The sequence below is a fragment of the Gasterosteus aculeatus genome, chromosome 20 (genome assembly GCF_964276395.1).
Source record: "Gasterosteus aculeatus chromosome 20, fGasAcu3.hap1.1, whole genome shotgun sequence".
Lineage (NCBI taxonomy): Eukaryota > Metazoa > Chordata > Actinopteri > Perciformes > Gasterosteidae > Gasterosteus > Gasterosteus aculeatus.
In genome coordinates, this window is record NC_135707.1 from 14,198,416 (window position 1) to 14,219,262 (window position 20,847).

A 20,847-nucleotide genomic window follows, 5' to 3' on the forward strand; every position below is an offset into this window, starting at 1 on the left:
CTACTTTCAAAGAAGAGAGGAGCTTACAATGTATTCGTATGGGGATTTGGCTAATATACAAATGCAGACGGCTGTTCCTTAGTGTCCCAAAAATACTGTTATTATACTACTGGCTCAAATACTGTAACATTATAAATAAAAAAGTATTAGGCAGATCAATTTAATAAACTACAAAAATCTATATAAAAAAACATTTAAATATATATGAATATCAAGAATCACATTTTGAACAATGTTTAAACTTAACAAATTCAATTCTAAAATTAAATAAAATGTTATCTTGCAAATGCAATGCACAACCATTCTGTGCTAGTGAATTACATTCTGGTAACTATGAAACTACTGATATCATTCAGTGTCTCTAAAGACTCACTTACTGTCTAGTGTTGTGATATTATTTGCAATTGTGTGTACGCTAAAATTATGCGTTTGAAGAGACAGCATTAGCGTTTGTCAAATCTTGCAAACATTGCATGACGAGTCTAATTCCTTATGTAAACCACCAATCGTTTATTATTTTCCTAAAGCACAATGTGCGTATGGAATGGCAAAGCCATGGCAACGATTGGTGAATATAAAATAGCTCACAGAAGTACAATGAAAAAGAAAGACATTTTCATTCGATTTTCTGTTACATGAAAACCGATGAGAATGTGAAGCCCAACATGACAACATTAAATGGATTATACTCTACATCAATGTGGCAGATGGTTTACCGAGCAAATACAGCAGTCAAGAAAACTGGCTTCATTCTTGATCGAAGCTATTGTATAACCTTCATCATAGGAGGACACAGCCTGGGGAAATGTGGTAAAACCAGGGGTGTTTGGGGGTGAAATTGGATAGCCGAGCAAGGACATTTTCAGTGTTGTCTTATATGCATAAAATGTCAATTAACAGAAGGGTTGACAGAAAACAAAAGCGCAATCGGAAAACACAGGAGAATTAGTTTTCCTGCTCTGTCGGCAAGTTGCCGGCAGGAAACGGCCCCTTTACAAGCTTACGGTAGCAGTCTCTAGGATGTGAATAGCAGGTCAACTCAAATTAAGTTCAATTTTACATCTCCCAAGGAGAGCAATTAGTTTGGTGCTAGAGGTGGCACAAGGACAAAACATATCCATGACAAGAAAATGTAATGAATTCTAAACTACAATAATGAGGTGATGCATGAAAATGTCAAACAACAAATTTCTAACCCGGACGTACAACAATAGTACCAACCACGTCTATTCAATGAAGATATATGATATACTCATCATCTTGTTCATCATCACAACGAATGATGGTGATAAGGACCACAGTCGCTCAATCAGTGGTCGGTACAGATCCTCCCTCGTGGGTTTGCTGCGCAAATGACCTGCAAACTTTAGCTTCAACATCACAATGTGAGATAAAAGTTTTACTGAGAACTGTTATCCGCCTGTATTCAGTAGAATGGGTGATCAGGACATCGGCATTCATGCTTTACTAGTCGCCAATCTCTGATCATGTTACATTGTGAAAAGTAGTAGGGTTGGGTGAAGGTAGTTAATAAAGTTCACATGTAATATTTTTAAAAGTAATTCTGTTGAAAACTCAGGAATTCAGTAGGATGAAGGCAATGTTTTCGCAGCAGCATAAAATAGACACATAGATTGTTCCTTTTTTACACTAAGCTGCTTGTAACGCATCATTAAAACTACTGACAAGATTTGTTTTATTTGATAAAACCCCAATTATTTCTTTCCTTTTTATGAGAAAAAAAATAAAAATTCTAAAGGAATTTAGATTTCTTTTGGTTAATAGACTTCACAGGGCTGCAAATGATTCTATCTGATCTGTGACACACACAGAACTCGGGAGTTATGATTCGTTGCATCACAAACGGAAAGCAGGCTTACTAAATTTACCGTAATGTACTGGCTCATTTCGCTGCGGACTTTAACAATTTCAAACTCTTGTCTTTTCTCACGTGACCGTTTTAAAAACCTTATTTAATTTCCTGTGTACTATCCGTATACAGCCTAACACGAATAACAGGGCCCGGTCATTTAGCAGTGCGCAGCACAATTTACTCTGATGTGCGAGAGCCTGTGCTGTCCCGACATCAGATTGTGCCGTCTGACCGATTGCTTTGCACAACACAGACAAACTGAAAAACAATGTTCTGCTCTTCCAGATTAGTCCCAACATGCTTTACCCCTTTGACTTTGGCAAGCTCATCAAATTAAAGCTTGTAACATGATTTCAAGTAGAGTGTGCACGTTTTAGCAGAGAGGAGCTGGTTGGTCTTGGCAGAGCTTTGTGTAATGGTAACACATGAGAAGGTGGGCTGGCAAAACCAATATGAGAACAGAGCTTGAATATTTCAAACCAGCAGTCTCAAGTGAATGGCTGCCCTCACTTGGCAGAGAACAAACAGAGCAAATCACTTTTTAACTATTTCTTTTGTTATTCCTAAACTGAGTTACCATAGCAAGAGGAAACTGTAAAAGGAAATATTGAAAAAAAAGTCGCAGCAATTGCATTACGGTCAGGCTCAACATGACTCTGTATGCCAGAGAAGCATAATGTGGTCTGCAGGTATGCATTGAAGTTATTTTTCTTCTCTTTATTCTGCACCGTCTAACTAGCCAACACAATGGCACAGGACTTAATTCCCCTTGTGCTTTCATGAATGATACATTAAGATTGTTTATAAAACGCCCAAAGCCGAAAAAGTAAAGATATGCCGTGTTCTTTACGATACTCACACGTATGCACCTACATCGATCAAACATGCATGGAATTACAAGGTTTTGGTCTGACATTTGCACATGCACTAATATCATGACTGGCAGTACTGTAGCCTTCATGAATAAAGCAGTTCAATATCTTCAAGGGTCTGGATCACAGATCAGATAACTCAACTCAAGCTGGGCCGTTACTATTTCAGGGGCCCCACGCTTTCCTAGAGAACCTTTTCCAGGGTGTTTTTTTTTCAGGTAGAGAGCCATCGTGTCCTACACTATTCCCATCTGTGCAATATGCAATATGATAGATATGCAGTCTTGCACAGATGCTATGAAATCAGATCTTATATGATTAGAAATTTTGAAAAATCCATCACAGAATAAAGCAACCACAACCTACAGTTTCAGAATACTTCACTATAAAGGAATAAAAAATGTATAAATAAACATTTCATGCCATGTTTTGGTCCATTCGACTGTAGGAATGTAGCATTTATATCTTCAGATACAATGCTGGAAAGGTAAAAAGTATCATTACATTTGTACGCCAGTGTTAAACTGGTATTTTGGGCTCCCATTTACTGTTCTTACCCCTGCTTCTGTTTCTCTGTAATACAAGTCTTTCAACAATGTCCAACAGTACGACCATTGCTACAATCCAGCATTGAATCATGAAACACAAAACTTTTGCAGTTGAAAAACGCAAGCAAGCATGACAACTTAAGCAACGGAGCCAAACCAAGAGCAGCCTATTCAAAATAATCTGGTTCATAAACTCGTTTGACAGTTAATATGATGCCGACAATTTCTTGGCACTTTTAGATGGCAGTAACATCCATATTTTGGAGAGCTCTGAAAGATAAAATAGCTTTTTTAATCATGGTGAAAGAAAAGTAGAGGAATGCTGAAATAGTTTTTATTGACAAGACAAGATTCCTTTTGGGACATTTGACTTTTTCTCTCATTTTCCAGGATGAGTGGAAAACCCTGCATTTGCTTCTCTCCAAATTGCATGTCCCTTTAGTAAAATTAAATCAGGTACATCTTACTCGTAAGAGCAAAACAATGTTGGCCGCAAAAACACTACATTTTAAGAACCGGGATGTCATGTTATTTATTAAATAATACAAATCAGGGATGAGCAAATAGGTTCCCAATGAATAGTCTTATTCCAAGATGCTTTATGCATAAAGGCTGTGTGTCTGAATGTCCAACGCGATTACTCTTAGTTTCTAGAAATAGAAAGACAAATGCTCATCAACTCAAGACTAGACAAAGGGCCTTCAAGCAATGTCTATCCATGGGGAATACGAGGTTTCAGAGCGCTGTGTTGTCTGCGTCAGAGATGCATCGCTATGACAGGCACGGTTTTGGTCTAAACAAAATCTGTGATGCAGACAACCCTGACATTTATTCTCCTTTGCGTCGGTTTGAAAAATCCATGTCCCTTAAAAAGAATAGAAAACTTGCCAAGGAAGACCTGAAACATCATTGTATTCAGTGGGCCATTTGAGGAAGGATTAAAGGGGTACAATATAAACTCACAGTCTCCTGTGGGAAACGAGCAGCATAGACTGGCGCCATCTCCCTTTTTACAAAAAAAAAAAACACTTGTCGATGAAAACTGCTGATCTGTAATCTGTTTCACACTGATCCTCCAGTCAAGGGCCACTTCTGGGGGAGCATCGGTCCATGATTTGGGGTCAGAGTCTAACCATGGCAAAGTGGTGTCAAGAACACCGGAGGGGGGGGGGCGTACATACCTGAATATGCACGAGTAGAAACCTGTTTCACACCTGTTTGAACACACATTGGAAGGAACACAACATTTATAAAGCCACGCAAAAAATATAGACTCCCATATTGGATAAACCAACCTTGACAGACTGGTGGGGGTCCATCCATCTGCAGCCTCTCTCCAAGTCGACACGTCAGAATCTCACTGCCCACTAAAGTGAAGCCTGGCAGGCACGAGTACCGAATGATGTCCCCTGAGAAGCCGTTTACACCCACAATCATACAAACACACACAGGCCGAGCGGTAGTGGATATGATCAGCCCACCCAGCCGCAACCCAACACACACAGACACACATCCCCAACACAAATTGTTAGCAAAAGCCTCTTCACTACGAGCACTTGAAACAGTAATCAACAACACATTTTTTAATGAAGATTGACGCGCCCTTAGAGAGGCGGAGTGCTGCAGGCACTTCATTACAATACAGCAACACAATTGTTCATACACACACACACACACACACACACAAAATTCGAAATGTTCCAAGTTAGGCTGACACTGGTAATATAATACTAATTTCATACTGACTTCTGAAAACTGATGATATTTAGACTGTGCCCTCTAACTATTTGCAAAATGTATGAATAGATGGAAAATCCTGAGACGGTGGAGAAAAACTCGAGAGATGGTGAAAGTTGACAATTATCTATATATCATACATTGATATGCATACAAATATAATGCAAATGTACAATTTAATATGAACCACAGCAAAAGGTGTTTCAAATTGTAAAATGAATACATGGAGCAATATTTTGACAAAAATAATGAGAAAAAAATAACCATTCAAACAATAATGTCAATGGAAAATGCAAGATGCCGCTTACAGGGGAAAGGATTTAGTAATTGATAGCTAAAACATTTCATACATCTATTCCTGTTTCCTGGGTTCATGGCTGTCCAAGCAAATTCCCGTACGTCTGGTGCGAATTTGTTTTATTACACACTGTCCCCGGCCAGTCAACGAGAAAAATGAGATAAGACAAACCTATTTCAAACTCCTCATCATCGGTTAGGATAGTAGCGTTTGCAACCGGAGGGGGTGGCTGACATGCTCTTAGCTGGTATGCTGTTGGGAAAAGAAAGAAGGCTGAAATCTGCAACATCGCGTGTTGTGTGAACTCAAGCGTGCGTGAGTGTGAGAACAATGCATTTCTTTTTTGTTCTACCTACAGCGCATTCTTTACTACTGCATCACGCTGAAACTTCATTAGATGGTAAATTGCCATCTATTACTCTTCATAATCCTCAATAAAAACATCACTAATTTAGCTGGGATGGGGTACATTTCATCAATCAACTTATTTTCAAAGGGGGGTTAAATAGTGCAGGCATTACAAGGAACATCATTTATCATGACATAGAAGTGCCATGTACCGAAATGATAAAAGCTAAATAACGGCTCATGACAGAGGGAACGTGAAAGGAGATCCTCGTACATATAAACGCCAGGACAATTTCCCTCTGTTCTTTTGAGGTCTTCATTACCACTGTAGGGTTCCAGCAAAGTGGAAAAGTAAAGCTCAAGAGATTAGCCGTCATTACAGCAGTGCGGGACAAGGGCTCTACATAGCTGCTATCAGAGGGTTTACCGTAATAATGCAGCACGAAGAAGCCGCTGGTGCTGAAGTCACTGTGGAATTTGATGAGGACCTGATTGGCGGTGGTGGACACGCCTTCCTGAACAGAGTTGCCGCTGAACTGACCGATTTGAGGGGCGGCCTGGTCAGGTCCGTCCCTGAATGCAAAGAGGGGGAGGGAGTTGAGGTTAAGAGGGGGCTAAAAGAGAGAGATGGAAAGAGTGAAGGGAGGAGGCAGACGGAGGGCCTATGTATGTACATTTGCAAACGTAGCGTTTTCAGCGCCACAGACAACCCGCAGAAAGCGCTCGCTGTGATACTTTACGTCGGTGTTGTATTTACGAAAGCTACAGCTCGCCAGGTAATCAGCGCCTCTCTCCACCCACTGACCCGCACACTAAGTGAAAAGACCTCCTTCTCTTTCTATCATGGATCCGCCAAAGTCAAAACAGTGAAAACAAAAATTCTGTGACAATGAAGTTGATGGGTTTTTTGGGCATCAGTGGCGGGGAAGTGTATGTATTGACTAGGTACAAACCTCGCCGTGCTTTTACGTGCACGTTGCCAAACAAATACGGCTAAAGGCATTAGATAGATGGATACTTTATCGATCCCTCAAGAGGGACATTTTGGTATCACAGCAGCATGTACAGGGAAGAAAATACAATAAAAAGATACACATTATATACAATGTAATAAGATAAAAAGATAAGTAAGAAGAAAAATGTGCAAAATCCACATTCACGTTTGAGGCTTATTTTTTCCTCGACGCACTCCTTTAAATTAGTTTTGTTAAAATCCTGTACATGCGTGTACATAATCAGGGTTTCTGGTTATCACTGTGCTTCAGACCCCTGGAAGGAAGAAATGCTTAGAAAAGGAATCTATGAAGAATATAAAATCCCAAAGCTGTAAATAACATTATATACTATTAACGGAACTGTAGCACTTGGAAGGGAAATGTAATTGAATCATAATGACCTCTCTGACTTTCACTCTTTTATAAGCGAACGTGGTTATCTGTAAAGGCTGACATGTCTATGGGAGTGTACCACATGACATATAAACTGAATTTCATTGACCACCAACATCATAATGTGTTTAAGACGTGACAAATAGTACGTTTCTAGAGATGGAAGCAAGTAACAACGCCTTAAGGAAGGTACCATACAGCAGAACAAACGACAAGAGGATAGGGCCGTAAAAGTCACTGAAATAGTTATTGGCACGTTGCCAGTGGTGGATGAGACGCTGAAGGGCCTCAATGTCATGAGCCTGTCATGCCTGACTCATCTCCCGGACAGCACCCACCTATGGCAGTTGAAGTGAAAGACTTGAAGTATCAAGGGTGCTTGATCCCAAATGAGGGTACGATGTAGTGTGAAATGTCATGTTGAAAATGTGAGTTAAGCCTGAAGGTGAAGTTCTCAATTTACGGATACAAAGAGCTGAAATGGGCTGCCTGTGCAGTTTGGGGGTCACACAATGAGAAGACGGATATATATGGGGGGGGGGGGGAGGGGGCTCGAAGTGGACCTTTACTGCTCCTCCTAAAGAGAGCTGGTTGGGGTGGCTCAGACATCTAATGCAGACGCCTCTGGGATGCCTCCCTGTGGAGCTTTATCCTGCAGGTCGGAATGGGACGGGAACCAGCGGGTCTGATCCAGAGTATGCTTATAGATTCTAGCTCAACTGGACCTTAGACTCCTCCCCAGGTGAAGCCAGGGGGAAGTGGCAGAAAAAAAAAGAGGAGTGGAAGAGGGGGCAGTCATCATAGCAAAATACATTGTTTGAGATGGTTGAGAGATTTGCCAACCTCTAGAAATTCCACATACTGTTTCTACTGAGGTAAAAATGTTATTATCTTTAGCTCTGTTGGGTGATTGAAAGCAGTGTTGCATGAGCAGAACAAAACATGACAGAATTGCTTTCAAATGATTCCTATATATGCATAAGTGATGATGTACCTTGATTTATCATGTCACTTGGTATGGTGGTAAATCATTACATAATGACATGTCTCCCTATCGCAATGGAGAATTACATTTACAGAGAATATTTCTCCATATCTCCGTCCCAAGGTGAATAGATAGGTGGATGGCTGTGGGGTGAAGATAGAACTTGTCATTTGCCATAAAGCCATTTATGAGAGGCGAATTAGCTGCTGACAGCAGAGAACACAGAAGCACCTCCACTAATGACAGCAGGGAAGAGCTTTCAAACCCTCTACTGCCGTGATTTGTGTTCAGGAATAAGCTCCCTAAATAAGTTGAATACAGTTTTTGGGGATGTGATGCACCGTGGTCTTCTTTTCCCAGAGAATAATAAGACTCATGCGAGAACACAGTGCTTTTCCAATATATATATGAATGCCATTTTTGTACAAGAGGACAGTACTTCATTACAGGCACTTTCAGGTGGCTCGAGAGAATGATGCATATTAAATGTTTTTTTTTAATGTACGTGTTCCTTTAATATATTGCATATTAAAAAAAAAGAGCCTTAGCGCAATTTCAGCAAAATGGGAGACGGCAGTCAGGCAGGGAAATGAAATGTTGCCATCGGGGAACAGATTGTCTGTGTGCTTTTTCATTGGAAAACAGTAGCGCCAGTAGCCCCCCACACCCCCCCCCCCCCATGCTATGCTGAAAGGCATTTCCGTCCTCTAGCACCCATGAGGTGAGGTCCATGACTGCCCGAGGCCACCCGTCCTACAGAAAGGCTTTCAGAAAGGTAGAGCAGAGGGGGGGATACGGCGGGTGAGGCAGCCGCTGGACTGATAACAGACGTGTAGTACAACAAAGCTTACTGCCGTACAATTATCTGGCAAGAGAAAAAGGTCTGTACGTACTAACAACTCAGAGCTGCACACATTTCTGTCGTTTTGCATAAAACTCACTGGAGAGGAGGGACAAACGGTGGGACAGCGTTCAACTTCAGTCCCTCTGGTTTTATCACGTACCAGAATTGTACTATTTTGTTTTAGCAAGGGGGCTGTCACAATGAAAATGAATCCGCAGATTACCAGAGAAGAATCAACATATTTGGATTTCTTGTGGCTCATCTAGTACAGGTGTCACACTAAGAGCTTTGAGCAAAACTTGTCCAGCTTGCCGATCGCATTACAAACTGCAAAATTCCTTTCATTGTTTCCACACAGCTCTCGGAATGGGACATTCTTCAACTAGAAGGTATTTGGCCTCATATGCTCTGCAGCAACAACAGTCTGTACTCTAGTTATGTACTTGTGTATAGTCTGTGTTGTGTCCTCTGTCACCCCTTTGTTATTTATGCTTGATCCTTGTTGTCGGTGTTTGATTGCTCTTTGAAAGAAAATGATGCTCTATGGAGGAAAATACAGATTGAATCGGAATCCGTATAAAGTACAGTATAAAAAAAACTCCTATACTGTGCAGTTTTTCCTTAAGCAAAAATATAAATAAAAACCTTAGTTTGTAGCTGTAAACACTGTGTTTGATGTTTGCCATAAGCAGATGAAAAATGTCATGCAGAGAGGGAAATGAAAATTTACCACACAGTGATGTAGTCATAGATTGGCTCTGTATTGATAACAGAGAAGTTGATGTAGATGCCATAGCCAGGGGGCACTCGGACAGTCCACATGCAGTCCTGGAAGTGTGGATACTCGGCTGGGTGTCCAGGAGAGTAAATCGTGCCATTCATGGATGTTACATTACCACCGCAGAGAGCTAGAGAGAGAGAGAAAATCAGAGAGGCTTGATTCACCGTGTATCATAAAACTCGCTTTCATGACAATATCGGCACTTAACTGTTGATAAAACCAAATCATACGTGTGTGTCACTGGGTTATCACCGAAGTACGGATGCACATTTTAGACACAACTGCAGGGGATGGCAACTCTTTGCTCTGAACCTGATGGACCGGAGTAGTTCAGACACTAAAACTCGCCCGTCATATCACTTCAGAGGGTGTGTTAAGATTTGACTTTGAACTGGGAGTCAAAGCAAAAGCGCTGCCTTGGGGATCCCAAAAAAAGAACTGCAAATTTGACAAACTGAACATAAAACCCCCACTATTTTTACCACTTTCTCGGACAAATACTAAACTCTGGTTGTGGACTTTAAACCCACGTTTCTGCTTGAATTAACTGATGGGAGAAAAGCCATAATTTATTATAGCGGAGCAACATCTGAGCGGTGTCCTTGAAATTTACAACGCAGACCGGTGTCATCAGCTTTGTAATAAAGACCAGCAAATTCTCCATTCATCATTATATCGGGCTGTGTCACTTTACTCACTTTGTTCAGTAAAGGAGTGGTGAAAGTGAGTTGGCTGCTTTCATGTGCGACAATAAGGGACAGGACTCTAAGGCAGACAGAAGAACCTACTTTCTTGTTTTCAAAATAACTTCAAACACTGTATTTTCAGCAGGTAATGGTGATGGAAAAGCATTTCCGTCTGCACTTCAGTCAGCATCTTAGAGAAAAGCACGTATTACTTTCCCAAAGATTTGTTCGCGCATTTGCGCAAAAACTGACAAAAAATATCAAATAAAAACATTTAATGCATATAGTTTGTTGACACTGTAAACGTATGCTATTTGGAGGAAGAATTCTCGTTAAAACAGTGCTGCTCTTTTTCCCTCCACTTGTTGTTTGGTAAATAAACATCGCTAGCTAGAAAACCAGTGTTGTGTTCATAAGAGGCACGAGTGAGGCACCTTCGCAGCGAGGTACGGGGTGGTTCCAGTTTCTGCTGACTCCATGCAGACATGTAAGGGACGGCTCCCCGAGCAGCGTGTAACCTTGGAGGCACTCAAAGGAAATGGTCATCCCCACACTGTAGTCCTGACCGATTACTATGCCGCTACTGAAAGGCCGCGGGTCCGGACACCTCTGAAGCTCATATGCTGGAAAAACAGACCAAAAAAAGCAACAACACACTGATAAGAAGCGAATTATCAAACACCATCACTGCAATAATATCTACATATGTCACATTCCTTCATCAGTACAGTATATGCTTTTGCATTGAAAAACAGTCTATTTTTTGCCACTATAATTAATTTCCAAATGTCGTGTACTTGCGTGTTGTTACTATTCTTCTAGGTTTTAATTGATGTTATTATCTTCAGAAGACACCCACACACAAACATTACATTTTCACCAATTTGACACTATTTAACCTATATATTTAACACCCACACACACTCCAGAGAAACAAAACTCCCTCCTACTGGTGGTTGAAGCCCACCCAGGTCATATTTCTTTTTTCTGAACGTTGACATTTTGAAAAACAGAAAACTTGTAAAAGACTTCACTTCAAAATATTGTCATGAAGTAAATGGATAAATAATTCCAAACCGGCTTCAGCACATGAAATACCCCACTGGTGTAGCCAGCGTAACCATCATTCAATAATGTGATATTGGATGCCTCCGCTGAGCTCAGCATTGATTTACTTTTGCCTTTTGGAATCGTACAACCGTAGTGAAGGCCTTTGGCCTTGCAGGACTAATCCATGTCTGTATCCAACCCGACTTGTGCTCTTTTAGGTGCTCTGTTACAGCGGCTGCTATGCCGACAGCCCGTTTTAACTCGCCGCTAGGACCGAAGCTTGTGCCTTACCCTGGTAGACGATGTGGAAGCCAGGCTTGTTCTGGGAGTAGTCGCTGTGGAAGAAGAGAGTGGTCTCATGGGTGGTGCTGAAGAGAGAGTTGGGCACAACGGGGCCACTGAAACGATCGATCACGGTTGCCGTCTCCAGGTTTCCGCTGCGCACTTCTAGATAGTCATGAACAGGCTCAGTGGAGAAGTTCAGAAACTGCAGATGGATCCCTAAAAAGCAAAATGAGAAGGAATATAGGAATAAAGTATAAGTGAATAAATGTGTATAGCATTTTCAGGTACTGGGTATGATGTTACATGATAGACATGCATACAACGAGCAGGTTCTTTTTTTAAACACAATAACAAGTTGAGAGGGGTTAACAGAACAAGCCAGAGGGAAGCAGCAGAGAGGAACATTAGAGCAAGCACAACAAAGAAAGAGCCAGAAAAGGCCGAAGGGGGGGGATGACAGACCAAAACCAATGGGGAGTTGAACTCTCCAGTTGCAGTCCAGGCTGCTCTGATAGTTCCCTGCGAAGCCTGGGCTGAGGATGACGCCGCTGAAGTCTGTCATGGCGCCGCCACATTGAGCTGTGAGAGACCAACAGAGGAGAAAGAACATGTCACTTCTGCACAGAACGCCTCCGTGGGAAAACAAAGAAAAAACAATGACGGGGGGGGAATATGGCGGCAGGGCAAAGAACAGACATAATTCTTGTGCGTATGTGCAATAGAGGGGGACGAGTAGCAGTGCGGTTTATTTCCTGCATTTTGCTACAAGTGCTCAAAAGGTGTGTGTGTGTGTGTGTGTGTGTGTGTGTGTGTTATATGCTCATGTATTATACGCAGACTGCAACAGCTTGTGTGGGCAAGAGAGAAAATGAAGTGCTGCGAGTGTGCTTTATGAGCTTAGGATTGGGGAAGCAGATGTGCGGGTGGGTGGGTGGATGGAGTCGTACATCGCTACGCTCTGTAAGGGCCGCCGTGAAATGATAACTGACTCGGGCACATCCATGTTGGATGGCGATTTAAATTAAAATAATCAAGTCACTTCCACACAATATAGGGTCAGAGTTCTGTTCAGCGGTGGCGGTGAGCACCTCTATCTCCCCTTGCAACATATTTTTTATGTTGACTGTGTTGGAGAAAAAACACGCTCATCCACCTCTAGTGAGGCTCGTATCCTAGTCTGTCCATAAAGACCCAGGTTTAATACAGTGTGACCCACCAGACGTAAGTAAATGTGTAGTCTTTTTCCCAAATCCCGAACCACACAGGCCAATTTTTTGTGGAAAAGGTTTGGGAACACAAACATTCTTGCTGCCATTTCTTTGAATAATATCCACCAAGGGCAGAATGAGCCTTGGCTAGACGATCAAGATTCAATCGCGCTGCGGGTGGGAAAACAAGCTTGACCTGTTCTTGTTTGAAATGAAAGAGAAGATAAGAGGCACTCAGGAGGATGTTACGCGGCCCGTGTTGGGTGCAGGCGGCCACTTTGATGCAGGTTCATCAGCAACAGAGAGAATGCAGATCCTGGGCTTTTGGAGTGGGCGTGTGTACAGTAAACGAGCAAGGAGTAGCGCTAACGAGCTAATACAGGCGTCCATGAACAGGCCTTTCAACAGTAAAGCTGGGATTTATGTCTGCAGTGAACTGTGAAAACCACAGGGACAGAAAATTTACACCAAGGAGGCAAGTAAGCGTGTGCTTGCATGCACAATCTTTTGTGTGTTGAAAATACTCTGTAAGCCATTGTTCCGGCTAATGTGTGTTTGTGTACATGTGTAATTGGGGGCAACAGAACTGAGAGGTGTCAAAAGAGACGCTTCTGCACCTCCTCAGTAATCTCTGCAATCTATCACCGTGACAATCAACTCTAGAGCAAGCGTTTGGGGAGAGTGGAGACTCATGAGCGGTATCAGAAATCAAACAACACACTGAGATGCTGCAAAGTCTTATTGATTTTGAACTGAGGTGGAAAAAAGAAAATTCATAATCTCCCACTCGAGCCTACACGCCCACCCATCACGCAGTCCCCTGGTCTTACAATGGAGTGGTTGCTTTCCGTTAAACAATAAGTTCTATGTGAGGGCATTGATCCATTGTGTGGCTGTGTATCAGTGTCAATTATTGCATTAGAAGACATAAAACAGAACATCAATCAGAGAAGGGCAAAGGGCAAAAGACAAAAGAAACTGACAATCCGCGTTTTATGCCACAAAAATGGATTTGTCGTGCAATATAACATCATCGAAACCCTGCATACTGGCAATGTCAGACTGGATGAAATAATACATTACCTAAACATAGAGGTGCGGGGTAATTCCACCTTCTGACGGGGCCAGGCATGCAGGTAATATATGCATTACCCTGTTGAGGAAAACAAACAAAAACAATATCTTCACCAGCTCCAAAATACAGGGCAATAAAAAAACAAGTAAAAGCAGGATATAAAACAGACATGTCTTCTGCAGGCAGATTTGATCACTGTGGATCTTTAGAATTGGTTAACAATCAGATTTGGGGATTTTTTCAAAATCCTCTTGAGATCTGTGCGTGTAAACATTTGATGGTTTTTAAGAGAAGGACCGATTACTGCTGGTTGGGAGTAGCACGTGGGGTCTGACTATAGAGAAGAACTGTTGAATAAAGAATAATAATATTAATGTGTTGGATACTGCAGGTTAATCATCTGTAAAATATTCAACGCTATGTTGTTTTAATCCTCTCAAAATTCTGTGCATTCCAGAAACTCCTGTTAGATACATTCATAACTTTACATCCTGCAGCCATCTCACACACGCGAATGCTGAACCTGAAGATATCTACCCGAGGCGCGTTTGTAGTAGACAGTTGTACTACACACATGCGCGAGGACACACGGAATACACCTGAACCCAGAAGACTCAGCCACACATGCGGTTTGGTTTCTACACTGGCCTCTGGTCTGTTCCAGGTTTTCAGAAACACAGCCTGAAGACGTGTCTTAGAAGTTGCTGGTTGGTCTGGAGAGAATGTGAAAAGCTGTGTATTCCTGAGCCGGGATGAAAAATCGGTGCGGGATTAGTGAGGCGACGGTTAACACAATCAGTCGCCCGTGGCATCGGGGGCTTCGACAGCTCATAAAGTCATGGCTACAGTATCTACACGAGGAAGATTGTAGCAAGTGAAAGCTGCAGAGTAATCGACCCACACTCTCACAAGAACATCCAAATAGTGAAGAATGAAAGCAAAGCACACACAACAAGGCTGGAGGCTTATACACAAGGACAGTCAACCACCCTGTGCACTCACGGATGTATTTTAATGGACACAGTTCCACGTGCTCGCTCGCACACACACACACACACACACACAAATTCCGTGGAATAAGTATTTTCTAACGATGCCTTGACAGATTCGTCCTTTGAGGTATTCCTTTGAAAGTGTCACTCCAGGCAGTTGGATATTATTCACTTACAACCGTGAGAGAGCTGGATATCTGCTTTGGCAGCACTGTGTGCTTTCACCTACCTGTAACGAGAAGCCTTGATCGCACTGGAAGGACACCATGTCCCCCACAGTGTAGCGGTCGCCCACTCTCTGGCCGTTACTGGGAGGCAGCGGCTCTGGGCACGAATCCAAACCTATTGCTTGGGACAGAGTCACAACACACAAGTGTGGACAGCAATCATTCTTCTGCACAATATGGGAACAATCGAAACACATCAGGTATTGTTTCATTGTTGAACACTGCATTTACATGGGATCATCTGAATATAACCAAATATTAAACACTTAATCACAGAGCAGCTAATTTTAATGGGCTTTTAAATGCATGATAATTGGATGAGTCATCATTTCGCTGTCCTGTCATATCATTTGGAAACTCAAAAAAAAAGCTTTTCTATTGGTGGCTGTAATCGCAAAATCCGTCCGACTGTTATCTGAAGCCATCATAGGGAAATTAAAAAACCATCCCCAAAGTATTATTTGACAGAGAAATGTGACTCCATTTGAACAAAGTGATGCAGACTCACTTGCCGTGCCTTTTAATAATGGTTTGAAGGCCGTGGTTGATACAAACTATGACCTTCATTAATGCAAGAAATTTGGCAGTTTTCCATTGAAAAGGAAGGAACTATAATACACGGGAATGTATATCGTAGGCAGAGCAACAAATATCTTTGTTCTGTATTGTTGATACACAAATTGCAATCTTAGTTTGATCAAATACCTTTGATCAAACTAAGATTGAGTTGTGTCATTTGCAAGCTAATTTTGTAAGCTTGCAAATAAATTCCTAAGATGAACTTTAACTACACCTCCAATTCTGACGTACCAATTACAATTTTCACTCAAAAAACGTTCTAACCACCAGCCCAAAAAACTATTTCAATTTACTCAGTATAAACCCCTTTACTTTACTTTTGTCATCTATAGTAGTTTTTATGTTATTATGATCTGCCTAAAACCTGTGTGAAGAAGGCAAACAGGAAGTAATCTGCTCTGTTATATCTGTTTTACATTGCTATGAAAATGTTTCTTTCAAAACGCTGCTATTTATTTAAGTTGCTCCCCAAAAACTACATTTTAAAAGATTCTAATTGACATTCGCTACTATCTTTTTTACCATTGAACGCAATTCAACAATAAGACAGAATGCAAATCAATGATACCGGTGTAAGCGTTAGCTCCGTTGTACGTCTAAATATAATCGAATTTAGGAAACTGGGAGCCAAGTGATTGGAACACCTAGATCGGCTGCTTACTGCAGCAGCATTAATACATAGGAAGGCAAGAAAGCACAACAAAGCAATAACTTTTTGAAGGCATATATACATAATGCAGAACTTTTGTCTTAGTAAGCAAACCGTAAGGTCAGGGTTCGTGGGTATGAAAATATATAAATCCCCGTCAAAAAATATAGATAACACATACAGACAACCCTCGAAAAAGGAAAACCCACAAACGTACACATGCTGACACAGAATCCCACTCAAAGAGCTAACAGGTCCAAGTAGGTGGGTGGATGAACGTAAACACGGCAGACCGCCAAAAAAGATTTAAAAAAACTCCTGAAGGCAGTGAAGCAGGAGTGGCTAGAGAGGATATTTGGGTAGAAGTATAAAGTAACCAGAGAGGCATCGTGACAGAAAACCAGAGATACAATTAAAAAGAGCTATTTTACAAAGGGAGTGGGAGGATCCTTAACATTTTCTCACATGTGGGTTTAAACGAAAGTATTACTTTAACCAAGTATAATGACTTTGGAATATATTCAAGGAGATGTGGAGCAAGAATCCATTAAAGCAGTGTTTGCTGCATTGTTGGAGGGCTGCCATAAGGTAGGTTTGACATTAAAGCACAATACAGCCTTTAAAAATAAAACTGTTGCATGATAATACACAGAGCCCTAAACAGCCTTCCCCCGGGTTGTCCTAAAGCAGTGCATTCTCACTTAAATTGAAGTGGGATAAGTGGAATATGCTTTAAAATAAACAGGACCAAAGAAGAGTATGCGTGTCAGCATACAACACTTAATCATACAGGATCCTCAGGAAACACATCTGAGCTCCTTTAACACTACGCGGGAAAGCACAGCCTGCATTTACATTTTCAAAGTATGTATATTTTTTCGTATTCACACAGCCAGAGGCCCTGCTCCCTTAAACCCTTAAACCTTAAGGGAGCAGGGGTATAAACCTCCCTTATACCTTGACTGGTCACGAACTAACCACTGTGCTCTGGCCAGCCTGAGAGTGGGTTCCCAGTAACAGACGGCACCGGTTCCTGGTGAGCTCCAGATGGTTTTCAGTCACATTTTGGCAGGACTGTTGTCGCCCTGCTGTGCGAAGGCACCCACTGTTATAGTGAACGTCTGGAGGGAGTCCCGTCCTTATCAAGCGGGCATCACATTTTCAACAGGTCGGCCGACTGATTGTACCTTGCAGGGGAAAGTTATCGCTTCGTATCCCACCTTATACTAGCTAAGGGTAACTGAGCGCTCTACCTGCTGCAATTAATTGTGAGAATTCACATAAATGTATACATTTTAATTATACATGAATATACCAAGACATTAAAAGCCATTCTGCAGAGAGAAGCTATACGCAGGTCACTCGATGGAGAATAGTTCACTGGGTGATAAAAGATGCCTCTTTGTAAATACAACCGCAAGCTGAGGGATTTGTGCTTACAAAGCACCGTACTGTGGTTATGCACGGTGAACAGCACAGGCAACGGAGAGTTTAAGATAAAAGACATCCTTTAGGTGGGATGTGCAGTAGGAAAGAGTGAAACAGAGCAGAGAACTCCACTAAAAGCATGTTTCTGCTTGACCAAGGCGACTCTATTCTTCATGCACAGTTTCCGTGAGACTGGCGCACACAAACCGACTGGTCCAACTCACTGTCAATGAACACATCCCCGGTCCTCGTCCTCATGAGCATTGTTGAGTTTTTATTCACTGGTCACGACGCATTGCTTTTGTAAACTATTCACAGTATATTAGTTGACACTCAGCCCCTTATATCTGGAAGGGTAGTGCTGTAAGCTCATTCATAATACATGTAATATTGTTAGAATGCCTGAGCGGCCATGGGGCAAATGCATAAAGCGGAGACCTGCCTCTCTACCGGCGGCCTTTCTTCAAACGTGTGTGCTCCTTATATACAGCTGCGTCTAATCAGCAACTAATTGACTACAATCAGTCACTGCAGTGTTTCATACATATAAACACCTTTTCCTAAGTTTACTAAGTATGTTGCATGCAGCATGCATTCAATTGGGACCCGCTTGCTCACACATCCACTGTGCAGGTTCAAAAATACCTAGAAGAGCACGCTGGCTTGTGTACTGCAAAATGAGACCATCCTGGTATTTTTTGGCAATACTAAATAGTCCAACACTGAGATGGTTTGCTGCTGCTCTTATTAAATACATTTTAATAATAAGATACAAATTAGAGCCTAAAATAGTCATGGGTGTAACATACAACATCAATCTTGAATGTAAATATTAAATATCAAATAAAGGAATCTTATTTTGAAAATAGAGCAATGCCTCTTATTTAAATCGTTACACTAATTTCCAACACAATCAATATTCCTGATTTTGCCATCGTGACATTTATACTCCACATCAAACATAATTAGAAAACAGGGCCTCAAATTTGCTGAAACTATACACAGATACAGTTGCTGGGCTAAACAATGAATACACTGTTTCTACAGGTGGAGTCATTGAGATTCAATAATCCTAAATCACATCAGCTTCAACCCTAAATTCCATCTCCAAATTCCTTTTTTTTTTTTTCAAACAGTGAAAGGAGGAGAGATATGTCTGAATCAAGAATGCGTCTCGAGGATGTCTGCTGGAGTTGAGTGTGTACAGAAATAGAAGGGTCCCGATGCTAAATGTCAGGGTTTTCCAGCAAAATTAAAAGGGTTACACAACTCTCTAGTGCCCCATGCTTTATTCATCAACCGTTTCCTGCTATCTTGTTTTGGTTCGTGGTTACCATGACTCTTAACCAATCAATGGGTGGAAGACCATTTTCTTGTTTTCCAATACAAATAATAAAAAAAAGAAAAAAAGAAAGTGACCCGTCTGGTGGCTTTGAACTAGCAACTAGTTGTGTTGGAAACCGTGACTAATAAATAAGGGAAAGACCATTGCACAGTCATTTCGAATTGAAGCCTACATTCCTGCAACACCATTTACATTATGGATGACTGCAGGACCACTAATGTTTGAAACTTAATTGCAAGAAAGCAAATATGGTTATATATGTAATATGATTTCTGTTCTTTGGCTTTAATGAGACTCCGCCATGGCCAGAATTGTTCAAAAACTTGTATAAAACTTGTGAAAAACCTGAAATAAGTAAGAAGTATATGTTGTATGCTCAGCATTCAAAGAACACTACAATTACTACAAGTATCACCATAATGTCCTTTGAGTGGAGGGACTGAAGGTAGAAGTGTAGCAAAAAAGGTAAATGGTAAATAGAAATAATGCACGCCTGTGCAGACTCCAGGGATTGAAGCCGCGTTAGGGTTTAGTTCATTCTGGATGCCTACTTCTGTATTGTGAGTCGAAAGAAAACTATAGCATGCTGTCCGCCGAGAGCTGGTTAAAAGCTTGCCTCTTAAGAAGTTGTAGTGATGGGTGATATACAAGATTCTAGTCTCAATGGACTGCAACAATTCCCCAAAGGAAACATTTGAAAACAGATGGTTGCCTGGCTCGCTTTCTTCCCAGTGGTTCAAACACACCGAAAACGCTTGGAAAAGGGCACCAAGAGGAGCGCAGATCTCCGCCATAGAATGTCTGCAACAAATACTGCTCTGCCATTTGATTAAATAAATACAAAACACTATTGACTAACCTCCACTCCAGACCGCTAGTGTATCCTGCCACAGATGCACCAATGAAGACACGAGTTCAGTTGCTCGACACAGGAGTAAGTTGGTCTTACTCCTTGCAGGGTTGTAGAGGAGCCCGAGGAAGTGCTGACTGCCGACCTGTTAAGAACCACTCCCTGCGCAGTGACTCTGATGCTGCCCGAGAGAGCGTCGTGGACTTGTTTATATAATAGTGAGTGCAAATTGGACACAGCACTCCCTTAGGTCCCCGACAAATACAATCGCTAACTGCGAAGTAGATCGGAAGAGCGGTCCTTGAGGTACGATGTGAAATACATACCCATAGACAACGACGACTTTGCTTTACAGTCTTCTGCAGCGGGCTGCGTGCAGGCATTGTGTATCACCATGACATCATTTACTGGCATTAGACAACTTTGCTGCTGACCTTTCCCTAACAAGCAAGACCCGACATCTGTCTCAATCTCTCTTTCTCTGCCACCCACCCACACACTAAGCACTAAGCACCGCCCCATGGAGTCACAATCATGTGCGTGCGTTAATGGGAAATTAGATGAGGTATACCGCTGGGCCAGCGTTTGCAGCCAAACTAGGAATGGATATCTGACTGCAGCAGTTGTTGAAACTTGCAGCACCTACCGGTCATTTAAGAGGAGTCAGCTAAAGATCGGCTGTGAACACACAGATGCACACATGCGCACACCACTAACGTACAGTGCATCCGGAAAGTATTCACAGCGCTTTACCACATTTTGTTATGTCACAGCCTTATTCCAAAATGGGTTAAATTCA

General features: G+C 41.8%; 1 protein-coding gene across 3 annotated transcripts in view; it reads right to left on the minus strand.

Moving 5' to 3' along the window:
• The window catches only part of LOC120810582 (CUB and sushi domain-containing protein 3-like), a 166,740-nt gene that overhangs the window by 49,334 nt on the left and 96,559 nt on the right, over window positions 1-20,847 (minus strand). For 2 of the 3 annotated variants that reach the window (XM_078094171.1, XM_078094169.1), the window contains exons 38-46: window positions 15,200-15,318; window positions 13,987-14,056; window positions 12,158-12,274; window positions 11,702-11,911; window positions 10,795-10,983; window positions 9,624-9,801; window positions 6,104-6,249; window positions 5,500-5,580; window positions 4,589-4,702 (exon numbers count right to left, since the gene is read on the minus strand). In XM_078094171.1, the coding sequence (XP_077950297.1) occupies window positions 4,589-4,702; window positions 5,500-5,580; window positions 6,104-6,249; window positions 9,624-9,801; window positions 10,795-10,983; window positions 11,702-11,911; window positions 12,158-12,274; window positions 13,987-14,056; window positions 15,200-15,318 (1,224 nt within the window). The remainder of the gene's footprint in view (window positions 1-4,588; window positions 4,703-5,499; window positions 5,581-6,103; window positions 6,250-9,623; window positions 9,802-10,794; window positions 10,984-11,701; window positions 11,912-12,157; window positions 12,275-13,986; window positions 14,057-15,199; window positions 15,319-20,847) is intronic. The other variant, XM_078094170.1, reaches the window with a different exon arrangement.